A 24,649-nucleotide genomic window follows, 5' to 3' on the forward strand; every position below is an offset into this window, starting at 1 on the left:
AATCAATACGTGGCTTTTCATTATGGTTCCATCTCCTGGCGCAGGTCGGTTCACAGTAATGTCAGATACGGTGGAAATTGAGAGACTCATCAAGGACTTCGGTCTCTTCAATAACGAGCAGCAGGAAAGCGAGGATGTGTCACCAGTGTGCAGCGCGAGCCGACGGCTCCACTGGAATGGTTTTGATTTACTTTATCTGCTGTGTGCAGATTCGCACACAGCGTTGCACCTGAACCGAATGGATTCCTTTTGATAAGAAAACTGCAAACACTGAGGAAGAGCTCACATCTTTAAGACCAATACAGGAGAATTCTTTCAGTTTATAATACTGTCATGTTTGTGATGCATTCGGAGTTGTGTTTTGATGTTGTAATCTGCTTCAGCTGTTCTGATCTGCCTTTAGACAATTCCAACAGAGCATGTCTAAACATATTGCTTTCATTACGTATAGCTGGAGACAGTGATAGTGATGAACAGTTGTCTCACTCAAGAAAAAATACATTTCGGCCTCCTCTTTCATGGATTCTGACTGTATTATTACAAAAACTTAAATCATCCTGCTAGGAACAATCGTAGCTCTTAAAACACACTTTTTAAGCAACTTATTTAGCTCCTACTTCAGAATAGGCACTCTCCCAGCATAAGGGGAAGCTTTAGTGACGTACTAAATGTACTGTGATCAAACACATGAGCCAATGTAGCACCGGCAACCGCCATTTTTTAACACCCACCAGCCGTGAAAACAACAGGACACAGACAAATGGGCCGTCAGTGACGTCCAGGCTATACCTAGCATACTGTATGTGCTCTGGGGGATATACAACACAATTTTGATTCCGCAAAGCGAAGCAGGCACAGGCCGGCTAATGTCATTTAAGCATTTCTATTGGCAGTGCAAATGCAAACAGAAAAAAGGCCCAGAAGACATGTAGATCTTGGGGGAGCTACTCCCAGGGCATCCTCAACAGTCCCCCATGTGGAGTTGTGAACTGTCGGATGCAAGTATTCACACAGACCATGGTATAAGTAATACATCGTACAGTAGAACTAAGGGTATTGAAGATGGACCACAATGAACTATTAAAAGTTTCAGTGACACAGGGAGACAATATGAGAGCTGCCGTTCTTCATGATATTTTCCGAGAAGATTATATACACATCTTGACAAGTACATGTAGCTCTACAGGGTGGTAAACCTACTGAACCAGAACTCTGGTTTGGTACTGAAGGGGTCTGCTGTTAAACATGTCAGCCATGGCATTTTTTTAGATGATATGCTACCAACTTTTTCTACTTTGATATCTGGGTAGGTGGTGCTGTTGCTGTCCTTGGGCGTTAAAATTGCGAAAGTTCTGTCTGACCTTGTGTCCTCTTTAACCAATATCCATGGGGAGGATGCTTTAACTCTCCCTAACCAATCACTGAAGACCAATATACTCATCTGACCAAAGTCAGCAGTGACGAATAGCCAAGCCAACATACTGTTTTTGCCAGGGTTTTAAGAGTGGAGCTGAGCAAAGTAAACACAAACTACGATGTTAGGCGATATTGAGAGGACATGTCGATTGAGAACAGCCTTGATAGCAGCGTCTATCTTGTCTACAGGGCTCGCCGTAGGGCTAGGGTTTGTTATTACTCCTCATTGGTTCAGGCACACTGCTTGACAACAGCTTGACAACAGCATCAGTCCAACTTGTGGCACTGATTGGCTAATCGTTGGTTGTCCCGCAGCACACATTGGATTGATTTTTATTTTAACCGAGAAAATGCTGTTTCATGTCACAACGCCAGACGAATCAGTCAACTCAAACTCGGTGGAGCGGGTGGATTCCAAGGTCAGGACCCGGGCAAGCTTTACACCCGACATAACCAACATGACACTGTCTGCTTAATCCTGCTTTGTGTTCCTCTCAAAAACAGGATATTACATACTTTCTCTGCTATTATTTATCGCTTCTTTGTTAATATCTTCATATCTTTCATATATCATATATAAATGCCTTGAATTCATTGTTTTCCTCATTTTAATATGACTTACTTTATGTTTTTAAATCAGAAAAATATTCTTACTCGTAGGTGTTAAAGCAGAGGCAATCACAGAAGTTTCCAGTACACTGCTACGAAAGTGGTGAGAGAGATGACGAAGGTTCCTGTGTTCAGCTTGGTTGAGCTTCTTCTGGCATGATTCATCTCTTTCCTTCACTTCCACTGACCTCCTCTTCCCCTCCATAAAAACGGCCATCTATTTCTCTCCGAGACCATCCATCCATTTGAAATCTTTCTTGGAAACCCTTCGGTGTCTCTATGTTCCTACCACTGTCTCTGTTGCCGTGCAGAGAATTAAAGTTGTGTAACCAACGTATTCATGTCCTCCAAATGAAATTCAGTAGCTATGTTTTTATCTTTGAGTCAATGAAATGAAACCACAGAGTTCCATTAATCATTTGTCATGAAAATGTACTCCGACGCCACTAAAGCTGATGGCAGTGAAATGCTGAGCAATTTCTTAGACAAGAAAAGGACAACATGTAGTAAAACAGACCAAGCATGACTAATGCTCTTAAACGTGCGCATTTGCGTATGCATGAGCCCCCTGTTTGTACATGCTTTTGTTTGAGCTTTTCATCAGAACAGTATGAGTCAACAGCAAGCTTTGGGGAAACAGCACCCTTCACCGCTGATTATACTCTCTCCTGCTTATTAATTGACAAACCCATGAATGAATACCCATCCATTATATATGGACACCCACTACTGATGGTAACCATACTCTAATTAACAAGGAAACCAATTCATCTGCCCCGTTGTTACATAGGCCATTGTGTCCGTGTTTCATTAATACCTACCTTTATCAAATTCAATTAAGTGATACATAATTTTAATCTAAATTTGGACTTCAGGAGCCATTTGTACGATGGCGGTTGGTACACTGATGAGAAATAGCTCTGACTCATCAGGAGATTTTTGTGAGCATTAGAAATAGAACAAAAAAAATCTAGAAATAGCTAATACAGGCAAAACTCTAACTTCTTATTCTAAATTGGATGGTATTTTTGCACAATAAGCACCACACTGATGTGTCTTATGAGGAATGCAGCATACAGCGTTGTCCTGCGACGCAATTTACTTGGTTGACACAGCAATAAAGTATTGAGCTTGACCTATACGGCGCTATACTGCAGGCTACAACAGGCCTATGTGTCTGTCTACTCATGTGGAGATGATACACTTTAGCGCTAAGCTACTGAAAATGCATTTTTTGTGTGTGTGTGTGTGTGCAGCCAGAGAGCTACCTTCCCAAGTAACAAGTGCCTGTGGTTCTGTATTAGCCAGCAATCTCTCTCACTTACAGTGCATTTCTACCCTCTCTCTCTCCATTCACAGTAGATAAGTCGCAGAGCGGGTAGACAGAGAATAATGACATTGAGCATGCACAACAACTGCCTCCCTCGGAGAGGGCCCCAGGGAGCATTTTGCAGTATTATGCAGTCAGCCATAACTAAAACATCATTACAACCCTATTCACGGGCCTGACCAAGAGTACGGACTGGCTGGAGAGAGGGGTAGGATGGAGGGATGGATGGATGGACGCATGAATGATTATGATTATTTTCATTCTCAAATAATCTGCAGTCTATTTTCTTGATTAATCTGCAAATCACTTGGTCTATGAAATGTCTGACAACACCGAAAATGCCTCATTATTTTGTAGAGCCCAACGAGATGGATTCAAATTTCTTGTTGTTGCTCAAGTTGCTCGTTGCCAACAGGCCAAAACCCAAAGGTGTTCAGTTTACTTAATTAAACCAGAATATGTGACTCAAACAGTTAAGCACCTATCAGAATACTTTGTGGATATTTGTCAATTGTTGCAGCTCTAGATGAGTGAATGGAGTGGTAGCTACTAGCATGGTTAGACCTATAAAATCTCAAAATTGAGTTTGGTTCGGCAAAATGCACATCACAGATTTTACCCTTCTTTACATGTACCTGCAGTACAGTAGCACTGAGGCCTTCAGGTTGCTTCCTCCTGTACGAAATCCAGTCATAATTACATAAACAAGCAATGTAAAGCTCCCAGTGGGTGAATACTGATCAGACATAAATCCGATGGCAGGTGACGTTGAAGTTAATAAAAAGCAGCAAAGTAAGAACCATCAAATCACAACCAGTCAAGCCTCCAAGTGCATTTTTTGTATTTAGAGTTATAATCCTCAAGATTCTCATGAACTCACAACCTGTGTTTTGATTTTGTCAGCAAAAGCCATTCAGTATATTTACATCCTAGACATAAATGTTGTTCTTCATTGTTAGTGGCCCGTGTGGTATTCAAGTTCCCTTCAAAGACAATGGTAATTTTATCTCACTGATATCAGCCTCGTTTTTTATTGCTCACATCAGAGCTGTGTTGAGTAACTGCTGATGCAAACGGGACATTTCCTACTGTTGCTGCTGTTGCAACTAGCCAAACACAGGGTGGCTTTTATTATGAATCAGTCACAGAAAATGCAGTGTATTTGTTACCAATCCTGACTGTGATAGTTCATCAACAGTGCGTTGATGATTTTGGTTTTCCCATTGAGTTTTTTGTCAGCAGATCAGTTTTAAATATTGTACGGAGTAATGGAACAGCAATAGTGAGCAGTCAGATGAAGAGCTGCAGGCTTCACACTTTCAAATACTCAGCTATTACTGCTGTCGAAAACATTGATTTATCCATACAATCAATACTGAATATTTGAAATGGTTTCAATACTCATTTTTGCACCATCACCAGCTGCGCTTTCTCGCTCTCTTATAGTCAATGTTTACTACAGTCATTCTGCTGTTCTCTGCCACTAACAAAGCAGAACATGTTGTTGGTGTCATTTTATAGGTTTGTTTTATTTATCTTTAAAGACAAATTTTCAATTATTTTGCCCTTATGTCAATGTGTCCCTGGTGGTATCATATATTGATATTTTGATATTTTTCAAGACGTCTAAGTTAGACATTCCAGTATTGTGACAACACTATCAGTTCAATTGCTTTGCTGTGCTCTGCTGTTGGAAACTGCTCGCTATGTGTGCAACACAAATATAAATCGGGGCTACAATTACTATTGACTGACTTCTGAGTTTGTTTGGCTGCACTGTAAAGATCTAAAGTTGCTTATCTGTTGTATTTCTGGCAAAGTAGCCATCTTATGAGCACTTGTTGTTACCACAGTAACAGGTGTCACCATATACACTTAACCAGGACTGAAATCTTATAAATTACAACTTTAACTTTTAATTGCAACTTCCATGTCTCCTTGTTTATACCATATGTAAGTATTTTTGTCTCAAGATTTCTTTTAGTTGTTTCATGCTCCATGTAGATATTTTGGTTTTGTTACTTCTCTATGCTATGTCGTGCTCTTGTACTTATACTGCTGCTGCTCACTTTACCAGCCTGGGATCAATAAAATGTACCCTATCTAACAGAGGCAATAAAGTTTGAAATGTTTCCTAAATAAACCTCCAGTGTGTGATCTGTGTGGAGCGAGCCGGCTATCAGCAGTCAGCTGACCTGCTGAGCCGAAGCCTGTCCAGGCAGAACTCATAAGCGATATTCAATTATGCACACGTAACAAAACTACTCACTCATTAAACTGGAGCGAATAAACTGAACTGACACGCTAATGAGCGGCTGAATACGTAAATGAAAAACTACAGACAGCGACAAACATTTGGAGAAGTAGCATGAAATCACTTCTGCTTGCTAACAAGAACCCAGAGCAGCTCCTGTTACTGCTGCACCATAAACATGAGTGCTCCGACTGTCCCTGCAAACACTGTTTACACTGTGGCTTATCATTGTAATGATGACATGATCAGTAGACGTGGGAGATTTGTTACAATACGTAAAATAATCCTCTACACTTTTTGGAAGCAAGAAATAAACCATGACTCTCTCAACTCAATGTGAGATGCAAAAAAATGAAGGCATCCATCATTCTCCACCTGCCAAGGAAACAACTCTTGACTGTAGTTGTCCATCACCCTGCATCACTGCACCTCTCAGACAGAACCTGCCTCCCCTCTTGTGCCTAAAAAACAGGACAAGCTCTGCCATTAAACTCCTTCTGTGCTTCAAATAGATCACTAACACTTCACCTTCCCTTCAACTCGTGATTGCACTTCCCACTTCCTTGCACCGCTGACGCCCCACTTGCTCCAAAGGGAAAAAAATCTGCAGATAATTAACAATACTGTGGGAGAGCAACATGACAACTTATGAATATGTAAATCTGGCCTTGACTCAACCTGCATCCACTTCTTCTCTTACAACCTTTATTTTTTTTTTAATTTCCCTGAGAATTATGCCTTTCATCTTTGCATTCTCATAAAAAAGTGTGCAGTGCAAACACACAAACACACACACATACACAAACATCTCCACCCTGACGCTGTGTGTAACTCTCTTTGCTGTCCTCTCCCGGGCTGTGACCCAGCCGTGTAATGAAGGCTATAAATCAGCACCTTGGACAGCGCTAGGCAGCCCTGAGCTCCTGGATGTACATACTACTGGAGTCAGGCGAGGGAGACGGGGGGGGGTTGCTTTCAGCACCAGGGGGAGAGCGGACAGCGACAGCCTCTGACATTCCTACTGTAAAGAGGCGGAAAGCCCTCCCTATCAGGAGCTGCCCTGCATAGTACTGATGACTAAACAGAGTTATTCAGGTTGTTGCCCAGCTAGCTTAGCAGGGATGTGATTCAGATGAAAGGGATGAGGGGAGGATGGATGTGTGTGTGTGTGTGTGTGTGTGTGTGTGTGTGTGTGTGTGTGTGTGTGTGTGTGTGTGTGTGTGTGTGTGTGTGTGAATGAGGTCCTATCCTGAGAGATGCTGCTACTGCAGAGTGACAAAGAGACAGAGAGAGGGAGAGACTGACACAAGCTGAGAAGCAGAGAGAGATGTGTCAGAGGAGGGAAACTGGCACATTACAATTTAATGCACATTACATGCATGAAAGCTGCAACAATTATTAGATTAAACACCAACTAATTTGATAATCTATTACTTGGTTTGAGATTTTTTTTGAAGAAGAAAATAAGTGAAAATTCCCTGATTTTCTGGTTTCTTTCCTCCGCTGTGACAGTAAACTGAATGTCTTTGGGTTGTGGACAAAACAAGACATTTGAGGACGTCATGTTGGGCTTAGGGAAACACTGACAACTAACTGATTACTCGAGAAAATAATCTACATTGCTAAATAATTGTTGGTTATGTTTATATCTATACATTATTCCCCAGCAGACAGGTAAAAGACATCTATATTAGCAGTAGAGGCCATGAGCTACAGCCTCACACACTTCTCACACATGTATGAACACACGTGCCAACTTTCAAACTCCATTCTGCGCGCACACACACACACACACACACACACACACACACACACACACACGGCTTACACCTACATGTAAATCAGACAGTGCTGGAAGCTAGGAGCACACACAGAGACAGCGACGCTCAAGTAATCTTGTTAGCTTAACACTTCTGCATGCGCCGTTATGTGGCCTTATGCCACGCTCACTCGCCTGCCCTTGATGGTTCCAATTCGCTGCACTTATAAACAGGGTCATGCTTCAACCCTGTCCCCAACCTCTTACAACTGCTGTCCGTGCTCTTAGCACACCACTGTAACCCCCCCCAAAAAGAAAGGAAAAAAAAAAGAAAAAAAGAGATGCCCGCATTAAGTTAAATATTCATGTTCCCAGCGCTAGTCTATTTTTATCATTAAGCCCTCACAGGTAGGAGAAGCAGCATAGTGACTGTTCTCTCATCCGCAACCTGTCTCTCCGGTGCATCCCTGAGAGTCCTGACAACAACGGGGAGATTTGTACTGTAACGCAGGAGGGGAGACATGAAAGAGTTGGAAAAAAGCTGAGACGAATGTAGAGAGCAAAAGGAGAAAAAAAATAAAAGAAGGCAGTGAAGGAGAGAGGGGGGCCTTGAGAGAGAGGGATGTGTGCATCGCTATAAGAATCCTCAACATATAGCAGAGAGGCACAAGAAATCCTGCCAGTGTGCAGCTTCTGCAGCGTTATCCTCAGTTCCACTGAGCTGATGGGTTTAAAAAATGGCAGCCAAACCAAAGTTACCTGGGACTCCAACTGCATTCATGACTGTTCCGAAATGTGCAGTCGCATTAGCACTTAGAGGAATAGGTTCAATTTCCCATCTGGGCCTGAGCAGGTATGTGCTCTTTGGTGAACAGCTGGTATGAGAGCACTCACAAACACAGCTCTGCACAAACCAGCAACCCACAGGTTCTCTCCAGAAAGCCTGCAGAGTGTGAGGACTGGGCTGAGCGCTGGGGATTGGATGGAGGGCTGATTTTGACAGCTGGGGGCGATGGGATTAGCAGTGATGGTGGCTTGGTATCTGTAATTGTGAGTGGTTGTGTGTGTGTGCTGGTGTGTGTATGTGTGTGTTCAAATACCCATACCGCCTGTCCACAGAGTGCCATATGTGGCGGGAGCATTTACGTTTGCCATGAAGAATGAATGAACCTTTGGACAGCTGCAGCAGAAAACGTTATGTATTGTGCATGTAAGCATGTATGCATGTTTGATTGTATGTGTGTGTGTGTGTGTGTGTGTGTGTATGTGCTGAACAATGCTGTAATGCCCTCACACTCACCATCCATCGTATGGAGTGAGCCCATTACTATTCCTGTCACAACAGCCTTGCAGTAAGAGCAGCAGCAGAGAAGGCAAGCAGGCCGACCACCGTACAGTGCTGTAACACTCACACGCACATTCACACACGCACACACACACACACACACTTCCTCTACCAATGACTGCTCATTCCCATCAGTGTGAGCCCGAATATGTGCATGTTGCGTGCTTTGCCTGTGGTACATATATTAACTCTCCGTCTACATGTTGGCGTGGGCAGATGCACTGTATCTATGTGTCTTGCATCGCTATATGAACGTCCCTGTTTATGCATATCTGCTCGTGTGTGTGTGTGTGTGTGTGTGTGTGTGACTGCATGACACATCCCATCACTCACCCTGGCTTTGCGCTCCCCCGTCCCCCTCCTCTGTGTCGGTCAGGTTGTTAAGCATCCCGGCTCCTCTACAGTACTCTTCTTCTGCTGCGGAGCGGTGTCACCGATCGAGCTCTCGGCGGCTCTCCCTGCGCTCCACCCACTGTGATTCGGCCACAGAAATCGCGGGGAAGCAGCGTAGAAAATATGCCAGCCGGATCCTCCTCGCTCCTCTTCGCTCCTCGCTGCCCGTAGGATGCTCGAAGAGAGGCAGCAGAAGAGAGAGAGAGAGGGATTTTTTTTTCCTCCCTCTGTAGATCCTCCTCTTGACGTCTCTTCTCCGCTGGCTTGTAAGCGTGACTCTCTCGCTCTCTCTCTGTTGCTCCCTCTCTCTGTTGCTCTCTCTCTCTCCAGGAGGAGGAGGAGGAGGAGGAGGAGGGAAGAGGGAAGCTGCAGGAGTTTGGTGGATGATGGAACGCCTCAAAGCGGCACACTTGCTCTCTCCCTCCTTCCCTCTTTCCCTCTTTCCTTCTCTCTATTTTTTTTTTTGCCTTTCTCACTCCTGATCTCGATCTCTCCCACTCATAGATACAAAAAAAAAAACCACTCTCCCCTGCTCAGATGATGTTGCTCAGTCACTGTAGTTGCCAAACTGATTACATATTCAAGCAGTACTGTGATTTCTTCTATATCTCTTCCTCCCCTCCCTCTCTGCCTCCCCCCTGCTCATCGAAGCTGTCAGACAGAGAGGTGATTGGGGAAGTGGAATTGACGCTGTTAAAGAGAGAGCAGGCACTAGCCTCGCCGCTCTGATGTTCTCTGTCCACAGAGGTGTATTATGCATCGGCTTTTTCTCCTGTCAGCTTTGTAATAAGCCGCCGCGCTTGCTCCCTACTTTAATGTCAGATGCAAATACAGCCTCTGTTTCCTTCAAGCGATGAACAAGCCCTATCAGCATCATCTGTATGCATTTAGGATAAACATGGAGAGCCGTGTACTTTGATGCACACACATGGAAAGACACACTCTGTCAGCAACACAATATGTATATAGTGAATGCACAGATGCAAACACACACCTGCCTCTCTGCTCTGTGTTTATATGCAGCTAACTAAACAGAGCATGGTTCTTTATCTCTGACATTTCCTCTCTTAATCCAACCCTTCAGAGCGCAGAGATGTTTGGTTCCAACCGAGGTGCTGCATGGCGTCGGCATACAGCACTGAAGCCTTGCTGTCAATTAGGCCGGTCTCATTTTGAAGCATGCAGATTCATTTTGATCTGGTACACTGTGTACCGTGTGCAAAAAAAAAAGAAAAAAAAAAGCGTGTAGTATGAAGACACTCTGCATGTGTGTGTTTCTGTGTGTCCCAGTGGTTGTGATCCCACACCAGAGATATGAAAGCAATTAATCTTGGTTTTAGTCATGGTAGCGCTGATGCACAGAATAGATTTCAACAAAAAGGGAAGGAGGAAAAATATAACCGCACGCTCGGCTCCAGTGGATAAATTTATTACCAATGTCTCAAACAAAACTGGTTTTGTCAAGGTACAATTACCTTGACAAAGAACCAATACCTTGACGCCTGGCGATAAATTTACCCTACTGAGCTGTGTGTACAGATACATTACTCTTTCTTTGTTCATTAGTACTCGCACCATAGCCAGCAGTTTGTTGGTAACAACAGAACACATGCGCAAATTTAATAAAAATATCCACAGGGCATTGTGTCCTGAATAACCTGCTTGTCATTACTTAATGTGGATTATACTTGCATCATGTCATGCAACTAATCAGATTGGTTATGGTTACCATTATGCAAGAACAGATACTTTGCGATTTTGGATTTTGTCCTGACGTCAGCTCAAGTGATCCATCTCACAGCTAACACAAAGATGGCATTCCAACACCTGACTTTACATTTGTTGACAAGCTGAGGGATTTGAAACCTGTGAACAGGACGTCAAAAGTCAAAGAGCAGTATCGACAGTAGGGCTGGGCGATGTGACCTCAAATCAACATCATGATTAATTAAACAATTTATCTCAATTACGATTACTGAACGATTATTTTGTTTTATTTATTGAATATTTCAATATTTTGAATATTGTGTAGCCTCTGTAAATGCTTGTGTTATTGAGAGCTGCTTTGTGGAGGCACTTGTTGCCGGATGCTTTTTTGAGCCATGCACTGATCAAATTCGGTAACATGATTGTGCTTCAAGTGCTTAAACAGATTGGTGGTATTACCTTTGGTCGCTGAAACGGTTTTCCACAGTGTTTACAATTGATTTCTTTTTGTTTGGTGTCCTCTTCACGAAAGCCAAAATGTGTCCCAACGACGGACACGGCATTTCTCTTTGTACAAGCTGCTCATGTTGCTCAGTTGGCTCCGTGTTTGAGTTCTCCTCCATGTTGCTTCCAGGTCGCGGACTGGATAGGGTGGAGTCACATGACTAGACACGCAGTCGTAGGTCTTTAAGGGGACACTACATGAATACAAACACAGTGGGGAAGGTATAATAGATTGCGAAAAAAAAACGGTTAGCAGTTCGAAATGTCGGTTTCAATTAATTGCCCAGCCCTAGTCGACAGACAGGGTAGAGTATATTACAGGATTTAACATATATATGTCTCTGCATAGTTTCACTGAATGTATGTAACAACAACAGAAACTTTTAGTTTTGCTGAAGTACAGCCAATGTTTTAGCATATATACATAGTTTGAATGTGACTTCTGGCATCCAGAAAAAGCCACAAAACTCTGTGAGACAGGGATGACACTGATACAGTTACAAACTGCCTCACAATCTTTCAAAACACTGGCAGGGATACACACTCTGCTGTGAGACTGTCATTGTTCTCCCGTTAGCTATAAGACAGATCCCTCCAGCTTGAGTCAGGACAATAATGTCATACACAGTTTGCAACCCTTATTTTAGCATTAGTTTGTTAGTTTACTCTTGTCAGGCCTTTAGCTCTGTCACTCTCCTTTCCTCTAATTTGCTTTCTCTGTCAACGTTCGTATTGGTCTCTTTGCCTCTGCTACGATGGCCAATTTGAGGATACCAAGCTAGCTTCTTTATGCCAAACAACCAAACTAGCTAGTGCCATAAAGTGTTAACACATCTCTCCAAGGATATCCCACCTGCTCCCCAAAAGTTACACAGTGTAGCAACAAGCATTTGGGTGCATTTGGGGATGAATGAGGCACCATTCTCCCTATAACATGTCGAGGTGATGTTGTAGTTTTTGGGGGGTTTTTAGGTAAAAAAAAAAAAAAAAAAAAAGTTGCATAATGTTGCTATAAATGTACATATCTACTGGTTTACTGGTTACACAGGAAGATTTTTCTTGTTTTTAAATTACAAGGAGGTAAACAACTTTGGACAAAACAGGACATGCGCATTACTAACAACACAAGTGCATTACTTACTGTAATAATGGGTACTTTGTACACACCATGGATGTGCCTCACACACTGAACTCTAACGGTCCTGTACCCACCATCCTGGTAAAGCTCTCCATTTCAGGCATTTCTGCTTTAAAACACTGACTGATGTATGTGGATGCAGCACTGATCCATACTAGACGTTTACTATAAATGAGAGTCCTGCCCTGCAGCAGCCGCTGTCAGCTTGTCACTGACCCCGCAGTGACTGCGGTCATTACTGCTGTCATTCAGATGGATGGAGGGCTAGTAAATGGTTAACTTAATTTCATCCTGAGGATACCGAGCTTCTGTTAAACTGCATAACAGGACGACGACCCAGTTTAATGATTACTCTGTGTTTCGGGTATTCATATAAAGGTCCATCTCGGGATGAACATTACAAACTAGCTTTGGCTATAAATGCTGTGGTATGTGGCAGTGGTCCATGCTACATAAAAATAAACAATTAATTAGGCAAGATAGATCTGCACCATCATGTTAACCCAAAATTACATTTTTCCCCTGTTCTGGAACTGATGCTCCCGCTGTGTTTTAATTGTTAGCATGGCTGGCTAGTGTGTCAAACAGTGCCAATATTTAGGTCTGACAATTGGTTTATGTCCAGTAAATACAGTGTTTAATAATAACGACATGCAGAGTCCACAATTTTTAGCTTTATCAATCGGCAAGTTCACGTCCTCCGTATTCAACTATAAAATCCCACTGTCATGTGGAACAAATGATAAAATGCCATGTAATCTGTAATAAATTGAGCAAATCTTCCACACAGTTATGACAGACAGTGCTAAAACACACTCACATGTCTCATACTTTACTCTCTGTAAAACATATCCAACACAAATCAGGTGATCTATTTAATCTCTCAATGCACAGGTCAATCCACTAGTGCTGCTGCTGCTTCACCACAACACTGCATCATCACTGCAGCTGCTTAAACAGAGCATCTAATCAGCCCAAATCCACTCCAGCATCCACCTGTAGACTAAAATGTCCTCCAGAGAGAGGTGGAGTGAGGTTATCATCACTACAAATCCCTCTCTGAGCTGGTTTAAATGTCACAGCCTGGACACCAAACCTGGCACAAACTCTGAACTCACATATTTATACCACCGTTCCGTGCGAGTGGGCTGGATGAAATGAAAACTTAACTGGCTGACGTTAGCTAACGCACTGCCAAATCTCTGCAATATTTTGATAAAGGGGGAAACAAGGCAGGCAAAGAGCCAACTATAAATATGAGTAATTTCTTGTTTTACATTGTTGAGCAATGTAACGTCTTGTTTGACAACACTGACCTTGAAATAAGGCTCCTTTATGACACTGTGCATGAATTTTCTAAATCAAAAATACTTGTGCGGCTGCTGCATGCCACCCACGTAACTCAATACCTCACTTACGACAACATCATATAACGCCGGAGCATTGAATAAAACATCTGTGATAAGATCAGCTGTTAAATTGGCCCCTGTGCTGAGGTTTGTGGAGAAGAAGAAGAAGAAGAAGAAAGGAGAGGACAGGGAGAAGGTGGTCGATACATCACCTAAATAGAACAAAGGACAGGTGAGAACATGTACCTGTCAGGCGGATGATGGCAAAGACATTTACTTGAGGATGTCTGCTCACCATTTCCAGAAAGTGGTGTACTGCATTCATCTGCCAGTCACCACCATTTTTACACCAGTGTCCTGGATGTTTAAAAAAGGACCTGCCATTCACCCTTTATATTCTCGGAAGGTGAGACTTCTAGAAATGCCTAAAACAATAACACATCTGTAGGGTTACAAAAGGGACCCAAAATGTGTTGATATGATTTAACAATAAAGCAGTTTTTGTACTATTCATATGTTTATGTGTTGGGTGACAAGAATATATTGTGCTTCAAGGCAGTGACGAGGAAGGATGTATGAGGAGGACGGCAGACAAACGCTGAGTGCACTGGAGCAGAGGGACCTGCTGGCACAGCAGCTGTTTCCCAACAAACAGAAGGCTCGGTTACACTTTTCAAAATCAAACTAAATCTATTGATAAGACTAGATGGAGTTATAGGGAATGCCTATAAAAGTTGTCTCTGAAAAACAACGTTAGAAAATGTTGTTAGAAAGTTATGTAAAGCTACAATAGTTTGAGGTAAAACTTAAACACTCAGTGCCATTTCAAATTTTGTTTCCCATCCAGGGATTCACAAACAGAAACGGACTCACCCAGGTGGGTGTGAGGTGAATGTGGCTAGCTTAAACAATCAACAATCAAAAGACGGAAATTCATCCATCAGAGGAACAAGACGATGTTCTTGTGCTGCATATAAAGGTCAATTTCACTCATAACTTGTACACTGAAGGTTCCTGGAGACAGATTCAAATACTAAAATTCATTTCAGTTGTTTTGTTTCCCTCATTCAGTTCAATTCAAGCCTCTAATGAATGCAATTCAAATTTTCTGTGGGCACTATTCTGCGCGTGTACTGCTGACTCACTCGTGCATCTGAAGGCCTTCTTATTTCTTAAGCAGCATGGCTTGCTGACAACTTAACAGTGTCTTGTCTACAAACAGGGCCCTGTTATTGGATTAGCCCAAACCCTTACAACACTCACACACTGCCAAAAGCAACTCTTCAGCTACAGTATGGGAAGTAGAGGCAGTAGAAACTACTACGATAGTGGATGCATGTGCAGTAACACTACAGTGAAACTGGATCCTGTCTTCTGAGTGCCTGCATGTGTGAGAGAGAGTGTAAATGTGCATGGCTGCATGCACCAGAGCCTAGGGGCGTTGTAGTCAAAAGCGAGGGCTGGTAAAAATAAAAATGGTGCAGCTACTAGGTTGTGGGTTCGACAGTGTGTGTGATGAAGACACACAGACAGACAGAGGGAAGTCGAGGGGTGGTATTGACAACTAAATGCAGATGCATGAGTCAAACACTTCCTGAAGTTGTGCTCGTTATCTGTGCCTGATTACATGCGTGTGAGCCGGCATTCATGTGTGAACATACTTGTGTGCAATTCCGTCTATATGTCACGTTTTCCTCAGAGGAGTGCTCCTACCAATTAATCACCTTTGAGAGAACAGTTTTCAAAGGGGTTTTCGAAACAGAAAGGCTAAATTTACATGTTCAAGGGCTTCGATTGCGGGCTCATTTAAATGTCATGAACTTAGAGCCGCGGCTCTGAACAGGAGACGGAAAGCAGGCGATCTCTGTTGAGTAATGTTTTACTAAATGGTGCCATGCTAAGGTCATATTGACCCAATCAGCTCTTTTCCAAGACCCTACTAAGGAAGTCCACGCACTCCAAATACTTTCAATGATGACAGGCCACGGTCAAAAGAAATTCAATTATGTTTCCAAGCAGGGCTTGCTGACCTCTTGTGACCTTGTGTCATTAAAAGGGGGCAGCGGTGGAGGAGAGGGCAGTGGACTTCAAGAGATACAAGAAGGAAGTGGATGTAAAGCAAGGAAAAGAGGGAGGAACCCATGTAGGACTTTTAGCAAAAATTGTAAGTTCTTTAAGTGACTCAGTGAAGCAATGAGAAGCATTTTGTGTGCAATGGTGCATTAGACAATGCATCTGATAAGCGCTACACCAGAATGAACCCTCCACTAAATCTTACTTGCCATAGTACTGTATGTAAAATACAAAAGATTCTTTATATTTAAAGGAACAGTTCGCAATTTTGGGAAATGCTTATTTGCTTTCTTACCGAGAGTTCAATGAGAAGGTTGATACCCATCTCGTGTCTGTGTGGTGAATAAGAATCTAGCACCCAGCAGCCAGTTAGCTTAGCTTAACCTAAACACTGGAAACGGGGGGAACAGATGGCCTGACTCTGTCCAAAACTGCACTGTGGTCTTCATGAACACTCAATTCTGACCGGCTGCAGAGTGTCCTTTACTTCCTGATATAGGACACCTTCTAAGTAGTACCAGTGAGACTGTCTGTTCACTATTCTAAATTAATGTACTGGCTACATAGAATCAGCCTATATCTAAAATGAGTAACCATAGCAACAGTGACCCAGTCAAAGCCTCCATTTACAATTTATATCCCGCACACACAGGATGGAGACTGTAACACACAAGCTGCAAATACACTCTGAACGTTCGGACACTATTTCACATCAGCAGCCCTCTCGCATCCCATTCGCGATTTGACACGCTACTTCTGGCCGCATTAAAAAGTTAAAAGTTAAAAATAGCGTATCATTTGTTAGCCGAATTCTTAGTGAGTGGAATAATCTTTATCTTTCATCCTTGTGGACAAATAGATTTTTCAATACTCAAATTAATAAAATGTCAGACAGAAGCAGCACTTAAATTAGCAACAATTTCAGGAATCTGACTTCTTCTAACCTTGCATTTCTTAAGCAGACATTCAACATCTGTAAAAAACTCACTTTTTCAATTTTAAATTCAGACATCTTAGTCTTTATTATGAAGTCCTTAATTAGTTTTATGGAGGTACTATTACTTGTGTGGTTCAAATTGCTTCTGATATTGTAAACCTTATCATGACCTTATCATGGCCTCCCCAGCGTAGTGGTTAGAGCACTCGTCTTCCATGCGGAAGGTCCGTGGCTCGAAACCTATGTCAGCAAAGGCATGCGGTCGCAAGAGGTTCCCACCGCAGCATCAAATGGGATCAGATTCCTCACGGAGTGAGTCCAGAATCTGAGCCAAGTCCTAAAAACTGAGTGCACATCTTAAGCCTAATGTAGACGGGAGGTTCCAGACGTAAAAAACGGATTCATCATGACAATAATTATTACATAATTAGCAATTTTAACTGGTTTAGTTATAAATTTCCTTTCCACTTCAAGATATATTGGGCAGAATTTGTGCCCACAACAAACATGCCTTCCACTAAACTTGTTGTTAAAGGGCCAGTGTGTAAAATGGGTTGAAAACAGTGACATCAGTGGTCAAATTCTAGATTGCAGGGCTCACTCGCTTACCCCTTCCGTCGGGTCGGGACAAAAAGCCTTGCGCACGAGTTTTTCAGGAGTAGGTCTATCTAGCGACGAGGTGAATATTTATTTAGAAATCTAAGCCACGTTACGATATTGTAATGAATCCCTCACGAGCAGGAGACCAGAGGAGCGTTCGGGAAAAAGCCGTTTATTTGAGCACTCCAGAAACTCTGGTAACACTCCACTCCATCCCAAACTCTGACTCTTCTAGCGTAACAGACACACTTCATAACTTTACACACATATTCGTTTACCATACTTAGTGGGGACCCCCCTCCCCTCTCTGCTCAATCTCCAGCCCGCACACTGACTGACAGCGTAGCCTGTAAACAGTGCTCAGCTGCTTATTTAGCCTAGCAATATCTCCAGACTATAGTAGCTGCAATGGACGACTTTGAATGCGATTTTGAAGAGTTTCTTGTAGCGGACACAGACCCAGAGCCATACCTGTTTGAGCCGGAGCATACAGATGAGGAACTCCATGTGTTTGATGCTGAGCGGGCGAGAAGAGAGGCTGAATGCACAGAATGGGATTCGGTGCTACTGCTACCATCTTTGGGGAGATACAGTATATCACCAGGAGGAAAAGCGCCGCAGAGCATGCATCACAAGGAGTGAAGTTACGTCTTCTTTTCCTCACAGATGACGGTTCGGGTTCATTCTCTCCTGTTTCGTGGTAAGTGTGGTCCATTCGCAAACTTTGTAACTAAAAAAACTTTTCACTACTCTCTATCAACGAACTACTAACACTCTCTGCTGTTTCCTCCTCCTTCTTTCTTCCTTCCACTGTCTTCGTTGGTTTATTTATACACGCGAAACGCGTTCTCTGGCTGGCTGGATTGTCCACTCGGTCTGCCATACATACATGGCGGCGCAAGATGGCGATCTCTCTAAAGCAAGGCCCTTGCTATATACAGTACAGGCCAAAAGTTTGGACACACCTTCTCATTCAATGCGTTTTCTTTATTTTCATGACTATTTACATTGTAGATTCTCACTGAAGGCATCAAAACTATGAATGAACACATGTGGAGTTATGTACTTAACAAAAAAAGGTGAAATAACTGAAAACATGTTTTATATTCTAGTTTCTTCAAAATAGCCACCCTTTGCTCTGATTACTGCTTTGCACACTCTTGGCATTCTCTCCATGAGCTTCAAGAGGTAGTCACCTGAAATGGTTTCCACTTCACAGGTGTGCCTTATCAGGGTTAATTAGTGGAATTTCTTGCTTTATCAATGGGGTTGGGACCATCAGATGTGTTGTGCAGAAGTCAGGTTAATACACAGCCGACAGCCCTATTGGACAACTGTTAAAATTCATATTATGGCAAGAACCAATCAGCTAACTAAAGAAAAACGAGTGGCCATCATTACTTTAAAAAATGAAGGTCAGTCAGTCCGGAAAATTGCAAAAACTTTAAATGTGTCCCCAAGTGGAGTCGCAAAAACCATCAAGCGCTACAACGAAACTGGCACACATGAGGACCGACCCAGGAAAGGAAGGCCAAGAGTCACCTCTGCTTCTGAGGATAAGTTCATCCAAGTCACCAGCCTCAGAAATCGCAAGTTAACAGCAGCTCAGATCAGAGACCAGATGAATGCCACACAGAGTTCTAGCAGCAGACCCATCTCTAGAACAACTGTTAAGAGGAGACTGTGCGAATCAGGCCTTCATGGTCAAATAGCTGCTAGGAAACCACTGCTAAGGAGAGGCAACAAGCAGAAGAGATTTGTTTGGGCCAAGAAACACAAGGAATGGACATTAGACCAGTGGAAATCTGTGCTTTGGTCTGATGAGTCCAAATTTGAGAACCGCCGTGTCTTTGTGAGACGCAGAAAAGGTGAACGGATGGATTCCACATGCCTGGTTCCCACTGTGAAGCATGGAGGAGGAGGTGTGATGGTGTGGGGTGTTTTGCTGGTGACACTGTTGGGGATTTATTCAAAATTGAAGGCACACTGAACCAGCATGGCTACCACAGCATCCTGCAGCGACATGCCATCCCATCCGGTTTGCGTTTAGTTGGACGATCATTTATTTTTCAACAGGACAATGACCCCAAACACACCTCCAGGCTGTGTAAGGGCTATTTGACCAAGAAGGAGAGTGATGGAGTGCTTCGGCAGATGACCTTGCCTCCACATTCAACGGACCTGAACCCAGTCGAGATGGTTTGGGGTGAGCTGGACCGCAGAGTGAAGGCAAAGGGGCCAACAAGTGCTAAACACCTCTGGGAACTCCTTCAAGACTGTTGGAAAACCATTTCAGGTGACTACCTCTTGAAGCTCATCGAGAGAATGCCAAGAGTGTGCAAAGCAGTAATCAGAGCAAAGTGTGGCTATTTTGAAGAAACTAGAATATAAAACATGTTTTCAGTTATTTCACCTTTTTTTGTTAAGTACATAACTCCACATGTGTTCATTCATAGTTTTGATGCCTTCAGTGAGAATTGAATGATAAGGTGTGTCCAAACTTTTGGCCTCTACTGTATATATATTTATAAAAGCATAATTATAAGGCTACGAAAACCAAACGAATTTTATTTTATAGCGATCATACACTTGTATAAACATATTAATGGGTAGAATATTCAGATTTAGATTCAGATTGATAATAAACCATGCCAAACATTACACACTGGCCCTTTAAACATACTGTCAAATTATATTTACAGTTTGTCAACTTTGAATCTTGCTAGCACAGCATTAGCTTTCTGTGTCATAGCTGAGCCAAAGAGTTTGATAAGCTGAGCAGACTAGAAATATCTCCTGTTGCCAAGTCATATCTAAGGTTCCTCCTATTTACTGGTGTAGTGAACAACGTTTCCACTGTACTGATTCAGGATGATGATTAAACCAGCTACTGTAGGTGGGCAGATCAGTTTGTTGGTTGGTGTAGGTCTGGATTTCTTCGTTTGAATGGCAAGAAAACAAAAGAAATCATCTTGTGCTGTGGGACGCGTAACATCACCCACCTACAAATCACTATCAATGGGGAAGCTGTTGAAGTTGTAGATAACTACAAATATGTAGGAACAATTACAGATGCCAAACTGACATGGAATTATAAGAAAGGTTTGCAGCATCTGTATTTCATGTGTAAAGTGAGACAGTTCAGAGTGGACAGACATATACTGGTCCTTTCTACTGCTCTTTTATGTAGAGCATTTCAACTGTCTGTTCTACTGCCTGCATTTTTTTATTGTCAGCAAACAATAAAAGCAAACCGAATAAGATAGTATATCCAGTTAGACTGCTGGACAGCAGCAAAACTGCATGACAATGATGTGAATTCCGAGTGGGGAGAAAAGGGTGAGCGATTACTAAAGAGGGTCACAGATCTTTTGGGCCTACCAGGACTGCACTGTTGAACAAACTGTGAAGAAAAAAAGCCAAACCTCTCTATGTAAGGACGCTACACTTTATGATACCTAAAGCACTGTAATGATATATGTATGTGGTATGGTGGCATGGTGGAGCAGTGGTTAGCATTGTCACCTCACAGCAAGAGGGTTCCTCATTAGAACCCAGGGTGGGGAGCCCCTCTGTGTGGAATCTGCATGTCCTCCTCGTGTCAGCGTGGGTTTTCTCAGGGTACTCCAGCTTCCTCCCACAGTCCAAAGACATGCAGGTTAATTGGTGACTCTAAATTGTCCGTAGGTGTGAATGTGAGTGTGAATGGTTGTCTGTCTCAATGTGTCAGCCCTGTGATAGTCTGGTGACCTGGCCAGGGCGTACCCTGCCTCTCGTCCAATGTCAGCTGGGATAGGCTCCAGCCCCCCCGCGACCCTCAAGAGGATAAGCGGTTACAGAAAATGAATGAATGAGTGAATTGGTGTATTAACATGTGGTGAACAGGTCTAGAATAATGGCAGAGAGCCCTGCTGTTGTTGTTTGGTTTTCTGGTGCTGTTGTTCTTGTTGTCAGTGTTATTGTGGTTGTCTGTTCATTTATCTGACGAATGCTGTACAGTACACGATGATATCCAATATCTGGGATGGAAATTTTAGTTTTAGTTTCTCTGTTAACACTTAAGGGCTTGACTTGAGCTTGGCATGACTTGTGAAAAACTTTGGATTTCTATCAAACAAAAATATTGATGAATGGTAATTAATTTTATTTCTTTGCCAGGTGACAATGGTAATTGACCATGGCATAAGCGGGATAATGCCCTTCAAGGTGTCCATAATCAGGAATTAATGGATGACGGAGAGGCCATTAGTTGTCTCCTCGATGGGCAATAACCCCTTACATATCTCATTAGTTTAAGCAGTACAAAAGCTGAAGTTTAAAAATGACAAGTTGCAGTTTCACCGAGGTTATGTGCCAAATATTTCTTTGAAATAATATTTGTGGGAGTCTCCACTGGTAGCTAGTGACAACAAGTCCAAAAGTTGCTCCCTTATGTTAGACAGAGACTCCTCCCTTTCTTTTTTTTTGGTATTGATATTTGTATGATTTTTACTCGCTGTGATGCACCTGATGTTTATTTGTTTTTGTTTGTTTTATTCTGACACCATTATGTTGTGTCACATTTCTGAGTACTAGAGCCAGTCTACCTGATTGATATACATACAAGGACGCTTAGAAGATGTAAAGGGTAACATTTTCTTAATAAATCTCATCTTATACATGTGGGTCCAGTTCCAGGTTTTCTTCAGCACCACACTGTAGGACACAGGGTCGTTAAACCGCTACACATTTTCTCACTGCACACCAGTGAGCTGCTCAAGGAGTCTGGGTTGTTATAGGATGAGATAAAGCGAGAGCACAACCACTTCCAACCTACAGCATCAGTAGCAGAGCCTCGTCTCCTCATATGCTGTGGTGTCTTGGACTCCTGCCAGATCATTATGGTCTGTCTGAGCACCTCCAAACGTTGACAAGGGCATGCAGCATTTCACAGCATCTAACAGCCACAAATACTATAAAGCCCTGGACACAGAGTTAAAACTTCAACTGGACACAAAAGACAAAACAAAACAGGAAACAAACAAACAAAAAATCTCAGGAAGCTTTAAAAGGTGTTTTCAGTGACTCATCTCCAAGTGTGAGGCGAGAGGAGTGTCAAAAGTTTTGCAGTGAAACAGCATCTGTAATATTCTCTCTGAGTTCCCTCAGTGTCTGAAATCAAAAAATATTTTGAGTGAGAGGAGGCACTTACACTTAAATAATGCAATACAGTCTTCTTGATCTGTCAAAAAAAATCTTGGGCAGAAAAGGCTCAGTCAGCATTAGACACAACCGAGCCACCAATTTGATCACGAAAATGACGACAGGTTTGCTTTGCACGAACACAGCGCTGGGTTGATTTGGACATTTATACGATCATGCTTCGTGTGTTTATCAGCCCAAAATAACCCTCGTAAGTCAAATCTTGACTTGATGATGCCTGCAATGAATCTAATTGAAGCTGCGATTGTGATAAATAATGCATCTTGGTTTTCTGTCTGAGCCATTTTGGGGATGAAATATGCAAACACTAAAATGACTTCCATAAACATAAAGTGGGGCTGATGTGCAGAGGGTGTTATTGCAGAGCTGTGGTGAAACAATTTGAGAATGCAGTTTGTTAGCACAATACCCGAGCACTTCTGCTGATGAGTTCAGCTCGATTGTATTTCCCATGTGTCTTATTCTCTCTCTCGGCTGTAAATCTGATCAGGCTCTGCTCAAAGAACTGCCTAATATCCTCCTACACCGAGCCTGAGGACAAATACATACATACACGCACGCACAAACACTAAAGGATGCAGTTAACGGTTTATTTGTATGAAATTGTGTTAGGATGGGCTCGAGAAGATTACACAGTAACTGTTTGAATTCAGCCCTGGTCTCCCGAGAGGTAATTTACAGTAGGCTGCGGACGATAATGGATGTTATTCAGGACGGGCTGGGTGGATTCCATCTACTGCTGTCCATCAGTTTACCTGGTGCTGCCAAATTGAATAACAAGTTTACGCCCACTGTGTGAATTCTCTTTATTGAATCAGCCGGCTTTTTTTAAATTTGTCCTTCACAAACAAATCTAATCAGAGCTTTGTCCCTTGTGAAAGGCTTGATTTTGCGATATGAAAGGACGTTCTCTGACCGCCATTAACGAATGTGAGTGGGAAACGTGATGGAGGGACAATGGGAGCGAGGCGGGCAGAAATCAAATCAGTTCAATTGTGTAAAACTTTTATGAACGCTCAAAATGTGTCCCCAGTCCTCGTTAGCTCGAGCTGATTGGGCAACAACATAATATATTGTTCATCAGAGCAGAGAGTTTACTAGTACATGTGTACGGTGTCAGAGATTTGTTGTGTTGAAACCTGCAGGGCTGGCAGAACCTCTTGGCCCTCAGAGGGGTTGTCAAGTAATTAATCTGAGAATAGCAGGGGCAGCCCTGAGAAACGAGCCCCCACATCTGACAGGGCTTTGATTGCGAGACAGACATCTGAAGATGTGAGAGGAGATTCTTGTAGCCTCGGCAGGAAAGAGCGAGGAGATCAAAGTGGTCTGGTGATGTTCCGACACAGCAGAGCCAGGCTTTTGTTTTGCTCTAAACATGCTTTATCTGATGAGGCCTGCTGGCCAATCTCAGAGTGTTGTCTTTCTAATCGCCTAATCCTTCAACAGCAGCCGCTGCCTCTCTGAGAAAAAAACAACAAACAACTGACAAATACTAAGGTCATCTACTCTCTCTATATGCTGAGTGTGTTAAATGTAATGTGTGTAGGTGGAGACAGGGGTGCACATGTTGAGGACTGTTGCGTTCAATGCTGAAGAAATCAGGTGAAAGCAAAAGCAGCAGATTGATAGAGCTGATGGCAATTTAACTTAGACAGAGTAGGGTACAGTGAAGTACAAGCACGTTTAATGGAAAAGGGCAAGATGCCATTAAGCATAGTAGCCTTTAAAAGGAAAGTTTGGATATTTTAAAGTGGGGTTACATATGGTACTTATCCATAGTCAGTGTATTACATACAGCAGATGTCAGTCATCATGCCCCTGGTTCGGAGAAGCAGGCAAGAGTACAACTGTGAAAGGTAAGAAATGTACTATTGTGGACAGGGGTAGCAGCAAAACATATATTAGCCCCCAAAAATATTCCATATCAGTTTAACTGTATGATTTATTGAGAATATTATCACAGGTATACTTTGCCACTTACAAGAAGCTATTACCAGCTTCCATTCCTGAGCTATACTCTTGTCAAAGGCACC

General features: G+C 42.7%; 1 protein-coding gene across 5 annotated transcripts in view; it reads right to left on the bottom strand.

Annotated features, from left to right (window-relative positions):
• Positions 1-24,649, bottom strand: part of slc12a5a (solute carrier family 12 member 5a) — a 225,481-nt gene that overhangs the window by 124,916 nt on the left and 75,916 nt on the right. The window contains exon 1 of one of the 5 annotated variants that reach the window (XM_049591452.1): positions 9,047-9,583. The exons of 3 other annotated variants lie outside the window; for them this stretch is intronic. In XM_049591452.1, coding sequence (XP_049447409.1) covers positions 9,047-9,101 — 55 coding nt within the window. In that variant the 5' untranslated portion in view covers positions 9,102-9,583. Of the gene's footprint in view, positions 1-9,046; positions 9,584-24,649 lie in introns of those variants that run through there. One more of the 5 variants, XM_049591462.1, reaches the window with a different exon arrangement.

Source organism: Epinephelus fuscoguttatus, linkage group LG1, assembly GCF_011397635.1.
Source record: "Epinephelus fuscoguttatus linkage group LG1, E.fuscoguttatus.final_Chr_v1".
Lineage (NCBI taxonomy): Eukaryota > Metazoa > Chordata > Actinopteri > Perciformes > Serranidae > Epinephelus > Epinephelus fuscoguttatus.